This window comes from Manacus vitellinus, unplaced genomic scaffold (genome assembly GCF_001715985.3).
Source record: "Manacus vitellinus isolate BGI_N305 unplaced genomic scaffold, ASM171598v3 scaffold_95_pilon, whole genome shotgun sequence".
Classification (NCBI taxonomy): Eukaryota; Metazoa; Chordata; class Aves; order Passeriformes; family Pipridae; genus Manacus; species Manacus vitellinus.
In genome coordinates, this window is record NW_021940896.1 from 356,874 (window position 1) to 372,859 (window position 15,986).

A 15,986-nucleotide genomic window follows, 5' to 3' on the forward strand; every position below is an offset into this window, starting at 1 on the left:
AGCAAGAAGGGTTAAATTGCTGGTCCTCATGGAGCCAGTCTCAAACTGGGCAGGAAACCTATTTAATGTCTCTGTGATATACTGGAAAATAATGACAACAAAACCAGCCAGGCTTCAGAGGGAAAAGAGAAAAATGCCATATAGATTTAAAATAATACCTCAGCTCTGCATTGCTGTGAAATGGATCAGGAATTTAGAGTAATGAAGAAAAAATTAATCAGTCCAAACTTTGTACAGAGTTATGTTAGATTTCTTTGTGATTCTCTGGTGGATACTTCTGTACTGAGGAGTTCTCAATAGCAAATGAGTCTGTTAAGGTGGTTTTATGAAAAGTTTTAAGATGAGGCTTTTAAATACCTGAATGAATGGCTGTAAAATCCAGCAGAGCTCCTGGTTCTGTATCTGAACAGAAAAGAGGACAGGAACTGCATCAAGTGAGTATCTTTCTTAAGGAGTCCACAATTTCATAAGTTTTCAAAGCAGAATAAGTAAAGGAATAGTGTAGCAACTTTTCTTTTCATGAAAACAAGTACATTAGCAAGAAATCTAAATATGAAATCCACATTATTCAAGCAAAACTGAATTTTCACGAATAATACAGCTGTACTGTATTATTCTGTGTGCTGTATATACACTGTATTTCCATAGTACAGCCCTTCCCTGGGTTAAACAAAGTGATTTATATGAAGAACTGTGATTTCTAAAAGCCTACCTTTTAAAAATTGTAAATGTTATTTATCTATCTCTGTATTGATGATTGTAATTAGTTTGTGTTCTCTTTTAACAGATTTAGTCCATTTAACCTGTCCATCAACTCAAACAGCAAGGGAAGATTTAGAGCCTGTTGTACAGAAGTTATTCAATGTAAATGCAGAAAAAGGTAAGAATAAATAAATGAAGTATTAAGATATTATTTTACATAAATGTAATTTACCCTCATAAATACCTGTTACTGAGCATCTGAATCCATCATCAGAGGCAGCACGTGGTGAGCTGCTCTTGAGATATCAGCATTTCAAAGTCAAGGGATTTATCTTGGGAGTGAGATTGATTAGACAGATGTTGGGTTTGTTGTATTCCATGATCTGCTGTTCCAAGTCTTCTCCAACTGTGGTTTAACTTCAGTACCCAGAGGCTGTGAGTGTCTGAGACCTTTTTCATTTTCACACTTTCTTTTTACCACGAAACATATTTGCTTCTCAGCACACCTTCCAGGGATGCAGTAGTGAAATGAGATGTTTGTGAAGCTGATGTTTGCACTGTTTTAGTGATTTCTGTCACCTGGGTATCCCTGACAATAGTTCTCAAAACCCCAAGAGTTCATGATCTGCCTTTCTCCTCCAGCTGCCACGTGCTCAGTGCTGGAAGCTGCTTAGTTTTCTTTGCCTGCTGTTATTCTCAGACTGGTGCTCAGCCTTTTGTTGTCTTCAAGTATTTCCTTATGTGCTGGTTTAGGTGAAATTCTCTGGATTCTGCTTGAAGCATAAAGTTGTTACATATTGTTACCAGAAAGATAGATTTCCAGGAATTTTCAGTAATGAATTATTTGGCCCTAAATTCAAGGAAACCTTGCCAGCTGCTTTCATGAACTTTGGCCTTGAGATGGAAAATTTCACAGCCTCAGAGCAAAGCAGCTGTTGACAAAGCAGGTGCTGCCTAGGAATTGTTCCTGAGATACTTTGGGCTAATTTCACACAAGTTTTTGAAATTTAATCCCAAGATCTTGTATTTAATCATGTTTTTGGTAATGCTCACAGAATAGGTCATGTGCATATACATGTTGTTGTGTCTAAGCCTGGCAAAGCATTTTTAAATACAGTATCCATGCTTCAAGACAGTAAATCATAGTTCTGTGAGGAAACAATGCTCAGCTGTCAGTGACAGTGGTTATGTTGCTATAAATACAAGTTACTATGATGTGGAAATATTTTATAATATTTATAATTGGTTTGCCTACAATATGTAGAGTACAGGTAAATTCTTTAGACTGGAGTGTTGCAAACACTGTTTGTTAACTTCAAGCTTGCTAATTTCCAACCTCTAATATTTAACTTATATCTTAAATTTTCAAGGCAGTGCCCCGTGTTTCAAAGACCAGGGTGAAGAGAAGATCAGCTGGCAGTTTAGTGTCTTTTAATCATTTGGGGAGGAGGAGCATTAATCTTAATGTGTAAAATGATCCAGTTCTGAAATGATATATTGTTTAGAACCTGACTGAAATTCTTCTGGAGAAACTCTGTGATCATAGGGGTCCTCAGGTGCGCTGAGGCACTGAAAAGCTAGTTTTCCCTGACACATAGGCCTTTTTATCATCAGGATGAGGTAGTGGTCGTATTTTAATTAAAATGTCAGAACAAATACTGTTGGAGTTATTGAAAATGAATCACCAGATAAAGTGAGCACTGGGCCATGGCAGGTCAAAGAGGCAAAGTCACCTGGAGAAGAGGACTCCATTCATTTTCCTGCCTAAATGAGGAAGAAGTAACTTTTATGAGCAATGTGAACTTTTAAATATATTAAAGAGCATCTTGCCCTGTATTAAGGCTCAGACTTTCACAGGCTGATGAATTTAATTTATATTTCAAACTGTTCAGTATGGGTAGCACCTATTTTTTTTAACTATTTGACAGTTATAAAAAGATACTGAAGGAATAGCATAGATTTATCTCTTCTTTTTCTAATTCAACTGCTTTAAAATACTCTTTTGAATGCTGTTGTTATCTAGAAGTTTGTTTCTTGGAAAGAAGTAAATCTCACAAGGTCTTTTACAAGCTTCATTTATTTTAGAGGAGGTAAAATACCAAAAAGAAGACAGCAAATATGCCAAACAAATAGTATCTATTAAGCTAAGAATCTGTGTTGTGTATTCCTCTATTGCATTCTGGTCTGTTCAGGAGTGACCTTCATCTTCCCAGAGGCTTTTCTGCCTGTGTGCAGAGGGATTATAGGAATGTGCAGAGTAACTGCAGGAAGGTACAGATTATGAACAAGGAAGATGTAATTCAGGATCACTTTGTATTCATGATGAGTATTGCAGCTCAGTAATTGTAGATAAATACAAATTAGTCATTTATTTTCATTTAGCTGCACTTCCACAATTTAGAGGTTCTCCATACTGCTTGTCACATATTTCAAATACAGAATATTTGGGGTTTGGTAATTCTTTATCAGAATTCTTTCTGTTCTTCAGTTAATTTGAGGGTGATGTATTATTTGTGGATTTTTTATTTAAACCATGAGCATCAGTTAATCTGCTTAGGTTGCCTTGAACACTCTGTCTTAATGCACACAAGGGGGAAGAGTTCCTATACAGAGATAAACTATTAAGTGGGAGGGGAGGAAAAATTAAACATCAAAAATATCTTTGCATAGGGAATGCAATGCCTTCCAGTTGGCACTGCCCAGGGAGGGCCTGTTCAGCCCATCCTGTGCTCTTGGAGTTTATCCACAGTAAAGGAGATAATGTGAAGTGGAAAGGTGTTAAATTTAGACCAAGCTCCTCAGGAGGAGGCTTGTAGGGGATCATTGGTTCTGGTGTGGCATAGTGGGCCCAGAGTAAGTAGAATTTACATACCTATGGTTGGAAAGGAAAGCAAAAGTATGATGGAAGAGAATCTCAGAAAAAAGTGGAAAGTAAAATAATTGTCTTTTTAAAGAGAAAAGTCCTTTATTACAGTAATTCCATGTTAAAAATTTGACTTTTAGTCTGCTAGATTACATATTTACCTCATCACACAAGAATGCTGATTACTGCAAACACTTCTTTTCTTTTCAGAGACTGAAAATGAAGAACTGGAGAAACCTAGAGTCCTCTGGGCAGTCTACTTCAACATGAGAGATTCTTCAGGAGTTGAGAAAAATTCCTATTCTGGCTTACCCCCAAACGTTTATGTCTGTTCTGGGCCAGACTCTGCTTTAGGAAATGACTGTGCTGTCAAACAGGTTGGGCACATCAGTTTTTTGGTTGCAGAACTTTCATTTCAAGACTTAAGTCTGGGTTATTCTACTTTATGCAGAAATATAGATGATAACTCCCCAAAATTATACAACCAGGTAGCTGGAAAGATAGGGAAATAGGCACTGTCTTTCACCTGAAAGGTTAGAGAGAGGGTCCAGTACAGGTCAAAAGTCACACAATCCTAGTTCAAATTGGAAGGATCATCGAAGAAGTTTGATACTTACAGGACATAGTCACAAACCACAAACCTATTGGGGAAAACCCAGCATAATTACTAATGTGGTAGATTAATTCCTGCCTCAGTTTACCTTCTCTTTGCCTTCATTTCACTGTATTTAAAAATGATGGTGTGGTTGTATCTCTGAAGGAATTGAGAGGAATGTTGTTCTATTTGTGACTTAGGGATAGTATTTGACACCAGATCACAGTTCTGAGTTTTAGTTCTCAGTGTTTGGGTGGCTGCAGATCTGGTCCCTGATAACTGGAACCCTGAACTGAGAACCCAGTAGTGCTCCAGATGAGACAAACCCCTGGTGCTTTGAAGTGGGAAATGAGGAGCAAAAGCCTTCTAAACAAAACTGGGGAGGTCAGAGCTGGTGAGACAGCACCTTCTGTGTGACACAGTGTGCAGGAACACCAGATCCTCAGAAAGAACCTCCTGTGGCACCTCCCACTGTGCCTTCCCCACCATAACTGAGCAGAAGACAACAAGATCATGCAAATACCTAAATTAGAACCTGTTCAGCAAAAGAGAACTACAGAATGCTCCCCCTTCCCTTCAGAGAGCTACCTCCATAAGGAAGGTGCAAATTCTTAGTCAAATCAACCCCAGCAGTGCCTGTGGTGTCAGGGGCCTTTAGAGACAAGAGAACACTTTACATCTTTGGAGGATTAACTGGCACCAGTCATTTTTAAAGCTGTTTTTTTTAATGGCCATGCTCAGACAATGTGCATGCCATCTTCTAACCAGTTGCTGGATTTTTTTATGGCTAAGTCATAAACCTCTTAAAAATAAGATTTTGAAGTGGAAAGGCTGACATAGGCTGAACTGCAGGGTCAGAACAGTGTCATTAAGGGCTAATAGTACCCTTCATTTTGCTTTACAAGGCAAAAATTTGCTTCCCAGAGGGATAAAGAACTGTAAAGACAAAAAAAAGTGCAAGACAATTTTTATGGTAGCAGTTTTAAATTGTAAGTGAATTTCTTTCTAAATTAGATGTTTTTAAACTGTTGTTTAAAACAGTGCAAATTAAAAGCTGTTTAAATACACTTAGCCTGTTTTTAATTCTGATAGCCACCTTTTGTAGCATTCAGCTTTGTCTTCCCTGAAGAGCCCTTTTTCTTCCCAATGAGTAATGGTGGTGTAGATCAAGCCCTGTTTAAATGTTCTTGGTGCTGCAGTTCAGCCTCTGGTGACCATCAGTGAGAGATCCAGGCAGATCTCAGAGGAGGAACCATCCAGAGCCTGAATCACTGCCCTTCAGACAGAGGGAGAGAGAGAGACTGTGTTTTCTTGAACCTGATTTAAGTTTTGAAACAAATGGTCCCTACTTGCAGTGACAAACATTTTAGTGTGAACATGTTTATAATTCAAAGTCATATGTGAGAAGAGTGAAGAGTAGGGTGAAGATGCAGCAGAAGTCCCAGTTGGAATACACCATACCAGGGACTTTCTAGGCAAGTGGAGGAGGGAAATAGCTGGAAGCTGATGTGCCTTCCACCCCCAAAACACTGTCATCTTCCTGGCAGCAGCATGGGAGTCTCCAAACAGGAAACATTTACAAACTCATGGATCAGAGCACTCTAAAAAATAAACAAAACCCCACTGTGTGTGTTAGTCTTGGAGAGAGCTGGGAAAATTGAATCTAATTTTCCCATATAATTTTGGGATTAGTGTTTAAATGATACTTGCAGTGATTTATTTGTCCATTACCATTAACATTACTAACTTCTATTTGTTGCATTGATGGTACATTATTTAGAAGGCAAGACATCACAACTCTTCCTGGGCAACTATCCATCTACACCTCAGTATACAAATTACTCCATTCTTGTTGTACTATAATTTACTGTTAAATTTTGAGTGTGATACTGAATTAATGTTGATATTTGCATTTCCTTGCCCTGAGGACAGGCTAAATGAAATGAAAATGCCAGCTAGGATTCCTTCAAATCCTGTATGTGTAGATCCAGGAAAGCATCTGGCTTCCAGTTTTCTGCTTTTCACTGCTGCAACCTGACATGAATTATTATGTTCTAAAGTAATGTGTTCTCTGAAGTATCTCAGATTTCTGAGGCATCTTCATGTTCATGAGAGGATGCACTAAAACTGTCAGACCAATATTTGCCCTTTAACCTGTTTATGTTTGTTTTCTATATCTGGGAGGATTTCAGAATTATTCAAGTGTGTTGTATTTCCAGGTCATCTTAGTTTAGTAGTGGTCCCTGTAAAAGTTGCTATGAAAGCCCACACAGCTTGTCCACAAAACAGGAACAAAACTTAGTTTTATTCAACTTCAGTTATCAAATTAGAGTATACAAGTTCATTACATGCTTGTGTCTTAATGCTGAATTCAATTGTACCTACACTTTGCAGCTGATACACTTTACTACTAAATATTGAGGGAACTATTTGCTACCTTAATTATTTACAAATATCAAAGTGTTACAATGAAAGAATTGTTGATTTATTCTTGTTTATTCTGTATTACTTCAGCTGGATACAGTTAACTTAAAAACTTGGTAGACTTGAAAGCACTCCATGCCATTAAATTGTTCAGTTATAATCAGTGTCGTGATGTCCTGCATAACATACTGAGAATTTCTTTCCTTGTTCAACCTCCTGATTGTTTGAGCATTTTTGGAATGGATATTCACTGACTAATTGCACTGAATAATTGTTGAGAACTGCCTAGGAAATATTTGTCTGCTTTCTCTCCACTGGGTGAGAATAGTTGTCAGTTGAGCCATGTTTGAGCTGTTCAGAAAAACAGAAATGGAAATTTTTTTGCAATGTTTAAATTTAAGAAGGAAAGCTGTACAGATATGATGTGGAATGTACATATATGCAATTTCTTGGGTTTGCTTGTGCTGTGAAATGGATCCCTCTCTCTGGAAAGAGGGAAGATCTTTCCCATGCTCTGCATTTGACTGCAGTGTGAGATACTTTTATAGGTAAAAAGATCATTTTGCTTGCAAAAAATCCCCTTCCTCATTCTCAATACAGGTGGAATGACCAGCACTTTTCCCAAAATCCCATGCTGTGACTTCCCCAGTAGAACAATGTAAAAAGATAAATTGCTTTTTCTTTCTCGAGGACTGCAAGAAGGAATGGATTTCCCACGTGTTTACAATACTGTCAAAGTATTAAATCACTATTGATTTGAAAGGATGGAGGTTAATCTTGAATATCTGTACAGTATTGCCTCTATTGCCTCAAGGTATTGCATTTCAAGGGAAAGTTTACCTTCTTTTTTTTTTTTTTTCTGAATAGGCCGAGACCATTTTCAAAGAAATGTTTCCAACAGAGGAATTCTGCCCCCCACCACCCAGTCCAGAAGATATTATTTATGATGAAGATGAGATTGAGCCAGAAGAGTCTGGATTGAGTAATCCAGCAGAGACAAAACCTGAACCCTCAGCTGAGGGGAGCAGTGATGGAGGAACTGCTGCTGTTACAAAGGAAGAATGAATGAATGAGCGAATGAATGAATGAATGAATGAATGAATGAGTGAACAGTGTTCTCTTAGTAGAAGAGGAGATTGACCCAAACCAGAACATAAGGGAGTAAGACTAAGAAAAAGAGGTTTAAAACCCCCAGAGCCCTGGTATTTGCTATGGCTTTACTTCCCTTCAGCTTGAATCATCTTTGTCAAGTAGTTTCATTGATATGAGACATTCATAGATCCACCAGATCCAGCAGGGTTTGTAGCTGAACAAAAAATCCAGAACAAATTTGAATTTCAAGTGCTAAAATAGGATTTATCGAGAGAATTTGGTTTTGTTTTACATTTTTTGAAGGAATCCTCCATCTTCTAAACAGGCAACAAGTCAACATTAAGCAAAAGGAAAAAAGTGCAAGCTTCCTATCAGTGTGATGATCTTCTGCTAAGAATCCCTGGATCTGTGCTGATTAAACAAGTGAGGGTGAGGCTCACAACCTGTCCTTCAGTGCTCTTATGAATGGAACTGGAAGGCAATAATAGTGACAGTTCTGGAGTGGCTTTCTTGTATGGTTTTGAAACCAATGCCATAATTTAGAAGCAAATATAATCCAAAAGATGCTCCTCACATGGAACAATTTTACATTCAGGGTTTTTTTAATAAGATCTAATAGATCACACATTTTCAGTAGTGAATTAATTTACTGTAGTCAGGAAAATAACGCAATTTAAACCTAATGCCAGATTTCCCAACAAAATTCCTCATCTTAAGTGGAGCATACCTGTGTTGGTTTCCCTGGATTTGTTGCAGTGATTGGGTCTTTAGTAAACCAGTAGTTAATATTTTGAAATAGGGGCTCTGAGAAGTTTAGGTGATCATCAGTTGAGGGATTTTGTGGTGGTGGAGAGAAGTTTCAGCAGATAATTCCAAAGGTTTGTGTTGATCTCAAATAATAGGATTAAAATTAGTGTGATAGCTGTAAACTATGCATTTTGTAATGATAAATCATGAAGCATTTATACAATAAAATGTATTGAAGTATTTATAAACCTAGTTTGTATGAGAAAAATATAAAATGAGAAAGCTCTTGTAAATGACCATATTAAACTTGCACTTCTTCTGAGCAATGCTTGAAATCAGATATTCAGATGATAAAAAGTATTTATCATGTACTTAAAGATTTACCTTAAAATGTGCACCCAGTAGATCAGTGAGTTTTGATGAGTTGGGGGGGTTTAAACTTCTACCTGAACGTGATACAGTTCCAGCAGTGCTTAAATACTGTAAGTAAATAAAAAATGCCATGGAATGATGACTATTCAGCACTGCCTGGACGTGCCACAGCCAGGTCTGTACAGTTCCCTGGTGCCCGTGCCTGCCTTGAAAGTGGCTCCAGGCCAGAAAGGTTATTTATTTATTTTTTTACAACACAACTGTTACCTTCACTTTGTCCTGCATTATCTACCCTGTCCAGTTTAGTTCAGAACCTGGGTTGTTCGTGTTTGCATCCTTTGTTTACAGGATAGCTCTGTGTGTATGTACCTGAATCCCAAAGTCCTCAGAAAATCCGTGGCTGAAATGTTTCCAGTATTAAATAACTGTAACCTTTGGATGCTTGTGATTGAGCAGTTATTTATATCTAGTAATCAACAGGCTGCCTCTTCATTTAGCTGCAATTCCTATGTGTATTGGAAAGCATGAGTGTCTGGTGATTGTAGTTAACATCCACAGATCTGTAAAAGAACTAAGTGCAGGACTACTCCCTGTTTGTCTCTCAAAAACAGGGATCATAGGATTTCTCATCTTCTGTGTTTACAAGGAAGTCGTTTGATGAAAATTAAAGGTTTGCTTGCAAGTGCATTGTTCTGTGTTTCCTTTTCATTTGTTTTCAAAGAAAAGCAGTTCTTTTGTTAGCTGGGATTTCCTGGTGATTCTGTTGTCTGCCTTCAGGATCTGCAGTAAGAATGAAGTTCACAGATGTGACAGCATGTTCATCCAAGTCAGCAAATTTACATAAAGTTCTGTCTTGGTGCTTCGTGTCCACGTGATGCCAAGTTGGAAATACTGCAGATTTGATTTCAGATCTGATGGAATGATCTACTAGTTGTGGGCTGTGACTTTACACTACATTGATTGCTTAAAAACTGTTTTCATGTCTCTCTCATGGGGTGAATGGAAACATCAAATGTTTTTCCTATGGTACTTGAGTACCCAATAGCTCACTCACAGTAGCAGTAGATAAGACTGTTGTATTTTACAGAAATCATGCTCTGAACTGCATTTTGTTCTTTCTTTAAGCACACAAAGTCAGGGTTAGGCTGATTTGAAGTCGTTTTTAAGGCTTGTCATACACGATGTATTCAAAAGATAACATGACTTTTTAAAAACTGGCAATTTATCTGTAGGATTATTAATAAATCAAGTTAAAGAAAGATAAGGTTAATTGAATTTTTAAACAAGTAGCTGTATTATCCTTCAAGCACCTTGGAGCTCATACAATATTCACACCTTTTTTTTTCTAAGGAGTGCTTTGATATGTTTGAATTCCTTCCTTAATGAGTACTTTCTTTTTAAGTTGGTTAATTGGATTAACCCTTAATAATCAAACAGCCCATTTTGTGTCGTTTTCCCCTCTGCTGTTGTGTTGCCTTATCTGTAGGACTCAGGTAGTTACTGCTCTTTTGGAAGGGTTTTCAGCCATGAAGCTGCTTCGTCTGCTTTTTCTGGTGATGATGATGCTCAGGGCCATTTGACAGGTAATCACTAGAACTTAGATCCTTGCAGACTATGGGGTCCTTTCTCCTCTCATTGCAGGGGGATTTATGTGGGTAACTCCTGTTAATATTAATGGGACTTGCATGTGTAAATCCTCCTTGCATCAATGGGAAAATTGACCCCTGGAAAAAATACCTTTGTGTTGGAGTTGCTGATTCAGAAACATCCAGGCACTGTCAGCCCCCGTGTGGGAATGTGATGGAGCGTGTGCTGTTTAACTGGAGTGCTCTGAAGAGGATTTGGGGAATTTTCAGAGGTTTGTCTTTTACATTGTGTTCTGTATTTTCCATAGACTGAGTCTTGTCAGAGTTCCCCTAACATTTCTCCTTACATAGCTGGGACCAATTCCCTTTCCACACTCAGGGGGTTGTATGGCTGCTTTGGCTTCAGACCTCATTGTATTTTAGGCTCCTCTCTGTCCCCTCCAAATCTTTTTGCATCAGCAATGTGAGTTGCAACAGCTTAATTTCAAGAATAATTTACCAGTAATGTATTAATTAATGACAAGTCAGAAGTATGAATGTGCTGCTTTCACACAATAAGAGACTGGGTCACTTACAATCCATAACCTCTTCTGGAGAAAGGGTAAAATTCATTTCCTCAGCACTCAAACATGTTTCAATACCTCGGCAGTACAAATAAGAGTGTTACTGTTTGTCTGTAGGTTTGTTTATCCATTCTGGATTGTGTATGTTTGCTCAGTCAGTTACTGCTGTAGATATTTTATATAATCCTCTGCAGTACACCTTTGGGTTTTACTTATCTGACAATTTTATATCAGTAGCAACTCATCCTCTTTTAAGTAAAATTTTCCATGTTTGGAACTACTCTAAACTTCTCCAGAGATCTCCCCTGGTTTTTCTGCCATAATAAGTGTTCTCTTTAGCCATTAATTGTTCGTAATCTCTGCAGATTCTGGTGGCTTGTCTGCTGTTTGTGTCCTTTCTTATTTTTCCTGAGGATTTTGTGACTGCCATTAATACAGTTGCTATTTTTTTGATGAGGGGAGCAGTTTGCTGAGATCACATCAGGGAACTTAGATGATCTGTGTGCATGTACCATTTCTAACAATTTTTCTGAAAGAGTATTAATTAACTTTGTGTGTTTATATCTTATGACAAAATCATTAACTCGTGAAAGTTTAGCATTTAAACTTTTGCAGAAATCAACCACTATAGAATGTCCAAAAGTTAGAATTGCCTGTGTTACAAAACTGTCAAAAATATGTGGGAGAGTTGTGATGGCAGGGCATTTGAATGCCCTGGATAAGTACTAATGCCAGGTATTTTTGGTAAGATGTAGAAGTAGTTGTGACACTGGAACTTTGTGACGCTGCTATAAAACATCCATTTATTGCAACCCAGTTTAAGACTAAGATTGCTTCAATTATCAGATGGAAGTCTTAACTTAGGTGTATGATTTGAAGAACTTAGTTAATGTGATGCAAAGGTCCTGTAGAAGGACAGTTTGGGACGTAGAGGTGAGTGGTAGGAGATGGTCAGCCATGTGGAATTCATGCTGTCAGCCTCATCTCCAGCAACAGAATTACTCTTGGTGGAAATAGAGCTTATTAACAATTCCACCATTATGTTTATTTACAGGCTGCCAGTTCCTGTTTGTAAGAGTGAGTGGTTCTTCCAAATCTGGCTGGGGAGCCCAGCAGGAATGTTGTAAATCTCAGTGACATCTGAGATTTACAAAGTTGACAGTGAAGTATCAGGAAGATGCAGTTGTTGCCTGCATGGGAGTTCTGATCAGAGGGGACTTTAATGGAAAATACTCTTTCTGTCACAATTCCAACAAATATATTTTACACTGTTTGCATACATTGACAAAAGAGATGGAAGGTGCCTGCCTGAGTGGAGATCAGACCCAGGTGTATTTGACTAAACAGTTTAGGAAGTCTCAGGACACCCACATTTTTAGATACAGGTTTTCAGGATCTCATACTTCCTTCTGAAGTGCTACCCCATAATTCATAGTATATTTGGGTCTCTGGAGAAGGCTTTAGTGCTGTTCCTGCATTCTGTGCCAAAGCCTATGGACAGTCCCATCTGTCCTTTCAGACAAGGAGGCTTCTCTTCTGAGGTGCATGACAACAATCACCACTGGTGTCAAGCAAATGTGGCTTTGGCTTTTATAGGTGCTTTTTTGCTGCTCCAACTTCAGGGAGCCTATTTTCATGAGCTCTCATTCCTTTTTTTTGGTTTTTTTTTTTTTGGTCTAAGCATGAAGCTGGACTGAGAAATGCTTCTGTGTTGGAAGTGATTGTTGTCTGGATCCTGGAGCTGTGAGGTTGGTAAGGATAAAACATCTGGATAATGCTGTGCTGGACTGCAGCTCCTTGGCACCTCAGGACCCGTTCACAAGCCATAAAACCAGTTTGGTGGTTGCTGGTGAGCTGGTCTGTTGTACCTGAGCTGAATGTCCAGAGTGAGGAACCACTTTTTAATCACTGGGAACTTGAGTCTGGGAAAGGAGGCAAGAGTCTTCTCTTCAACCCCAAAAATTTAAAAAATCCCCAACCCAAACACTCCTGGGCTGTTTTAGCCTCTGTGCATAATGGCCAGTGTGGAATTCTGAATCTCAAACCTGAGCATATTTCTGGAGCTCACCCAAGGGAAAGCCATTTAATCATGATGAGAGAGCAGCTGTCAGCCCGATGGAACCAAACACTTCCAGCTCTGGGAACTTTTCCGTAGCGTGAAAGTCACTGCAAGTCATGGCTGAGTCCTTTTGTGGGGATGAATTATCCCGTGAATTCAGCCTTTTCTCCTGTGCAAAAATTTGTGTAAGCCCTTGCTAAGTACCTTGAGTGACTCATTTTTAGACTATAGATTATTCAGAGACAATCCACTGTGGGATTCTTACAGCAACTCATTAGCTGAGTCATGAGGTGTTTTCCTGCTCCATATTTGAGTGCAGAAATAATACATAACAACGGACACACCTTATTCAAAATCACATCAGGCATTGTTAAGGCAGAAAAGGAGGCTTTTATGAAAAACAACAACAGAGCAGGACTCCCATGAGGCATAACACCAGCAGTGGGTGATGGATCAAGTTGGGACTCCAGAGAAATGGAAATGTTTTGGTTCTGGGACTGGTTTCCTCAGTGAACTTGATTGAGTCATTTCCCTTTACTGTCGTAGTAAAAAGATGTAAAATGGTGACAGGTATTTTCTCAAGCCTTTTGAGAGTCCATAAAAGTAAATGTATCTGAGAAAGAAGATGAACAGTGTTAATGATACTTACTTGAGTAGAGGTGCCAGTGATTTTCAGAGGAAAAAATCAAATATAGCTATTATAACGTGACTAGGATAGCAGACACTTTGTTATTCAAGTCCCTTTTTCCCTCTCTGACATTTTCCCTGTTTCTCAAATAAGGTTTCACCAATCAACACAAACTCTTTGTTTACAGCTTAATAAAAATAACATAAAATTATACTTATATTTTGAAATCTTTTTCTGATTATGCATATTTGGTGGCAGATTGTAATGCATATCGCTTCATTGTTTAATTAGGACTTAATGCTAATGTCATTAACATTCTGTGGGATAATTCAGTAAGTTGCCTATTTATAGACATAATGAAAGTCATAACTTTTTGTAGTAAAGTGCTTTTGACTGTGCTATTAAATTAAAAATAAAGTTCCTCTAACCTGACATTAGCTTTCAGTTTTGTTATCCACGGTCCAGTGAATCTGAAAAATGCTGCTGCATGTACTAAACGTGAGGGGGTTTAATTATTACAGTTTTTTCAGTAAAGCCTTAATTCATTTCCTTTGAGAAAGAAAAAATAAGTAGGCTAAATTAAGCAAGAATCTCAGAAAACTCCAGTCTGAAGTTTGAAATATTGTCCTCCTTGAAGGTAATTGGGATTTGGAACACTGAATTTAGGTAAGCAGAACCTTATCCAGTTTTATTCTGTGGTACTGCTTATAAATGAAGTAATTAGGCAGCACTTCACCTTCCAGTTTCTTACCACACGTATGAACATGTGCTTTATTTGTGGTTATAAAGTGCAAAATAACTGCTGAATTTTGTATTCCATGTAATATCTTTAGTAGGGACAATGAATTCCATGGGTTTCTTTCTTCATGGCATTCCTCTAAGCAGTTGTAATATATTACTTGCATAAATGGGCTTTTGTAGGACAATTTTAAAAAAAAAAGCAGTGAGTTGGATATGTGTCCCAAAACTCAGTAAGCATGACTCTATTTCTGATAGTATTTCCCTGCTGTCCTTAACTTCTAAATACAGTATATATACAGAGACCAGATTGTGCATGTTCTTAATTTACCTTTTTACAGCTTGAATTATGCATATTTGTAGGCCTCAAGTTCTAAACTTTGTAGCATGTCCCAGTTTAATTAAATGAATCTTTTTATGGTGTGCTCTGCACTCTTTAATCTTTAAGTCAGATACCACCAAGGAGGTTTAATGGTGCCAGGCCAAGGGTAATACTTGAGTAATCAGTGGGAAGTAATAGAAGGTAAAGAAAACAAATGTAAATCCTACTGGTTCCCTCCTTTGTGAGCACATGGGGTGTGCTGGGTGGTGGGAGTCAAATTTGGAGAGAGGGGATGAAATAGTTGGTGCTCCAAGCTCTGCAGCTGATGAATTAGGTTTTCTCTGACCATGGATGGGCACTGCCAAGTGAGAGGGGCTGTTGTGACACCCCAACATCCAGCCTGGATTTTCAGCATCAGTGTTAGCAGCAGTATTTTCTGCAGTATTTTCTGCAGTATTTCCAGCAGTATTTCCAGCAGTATTTCCAGCAGTATTTCCAGCAGTATTTTCTGCAGTATTTCCAGCAGTATTTCCAGCAGTATTTTCTGCAGTATTTTCTGCAGTATTTTCTGCAGTATTTTCTGCAGTATTTTCTGCAGTATTTTCTGCAGTATTTTCTGCAGTATTTTCTGCAGTATTTTCTGCAGTATTTCCTGCAGTATTTCCTGCAGTATTTCCTGCAGCAGATGAAGTGATGAACCGGCTCATCTTGCACGGGGACAACTAAATGCAGCTCTGGATGTAAACTTCGGAATTTTGTGGTGTTGTAGAGGGGTGTGAGGTAAGTTTTGAGTTCCATCTGGACACTTCAGTGGCTGCCATCCTTGGGGATTTTGCAGACATTAAACAAGGTAAGAAAATTATTCTCTGGACTTGACTGGTGTCTCTGCTCTCTGTTGGATCCTGATGTACAGTGCAGGGTCTGGTTGGAGTTCTGGATGCTCTGGAGGCTTCACACTGGATGGCTTAAACCTATTCTTCCTCACACCAATTGATATTTTTCTTATAAAGCCACTTGGAAAGGTTTTTCTAGTATTATTGGGATTTTTGGGTTGCCACAGATGAATTCATTCTGTTTCACAGCATGGAGATACAACATCCTATCTGTTGCTGGTATATCAATAAATGTCTGAAGCCAGCCTTGAAACCCAGTTCCTTTGTGAAGAGACTGTTTTAAAGAATAAGCAGGAAGGATTTTTCCAAGATGCATCTTTTTCTCTGAGTGATGTTGCATACAGGCTGGAGATTGCTGCTTCTACTGAATAGCATAATGAAAAATCAATCAGTTTAATGGTT

At 38.3% G+C, this 15,986-nt stretch overlaps 1 protein-coding gene across 1 annotated transcript in view; it reads left to right on the forward strand.

The window, feature by feature from the left end:
* CHM (CHM Rab escort protein) overlaps positions 1–9,482 on the forward strand; it is a 41,369-nt gene extending 31,887 nt beyond the window's left edge. Inside the window, exons 13-15 of the mRNA XM_018086445.2 lie at positions 788–880; positions 3,776–3,942; positions 7,452–9,482. Of these exons, the coding sequence (XP_017941934.2) occupies positions 788–880; positions 3,776–3,942; positions 7,452–7,649 (458 nt within the window). The 3' untranslated portion in view covers positions 7,650–9,482. The remainder of the gene's footprint in view (positions 1–787; positions 881–3,775; positions 3,943–7,451) is intronic.
* The last annotated feature ends 6,504 nt before the right edge of the window (positions 9,483–15,986 follow it).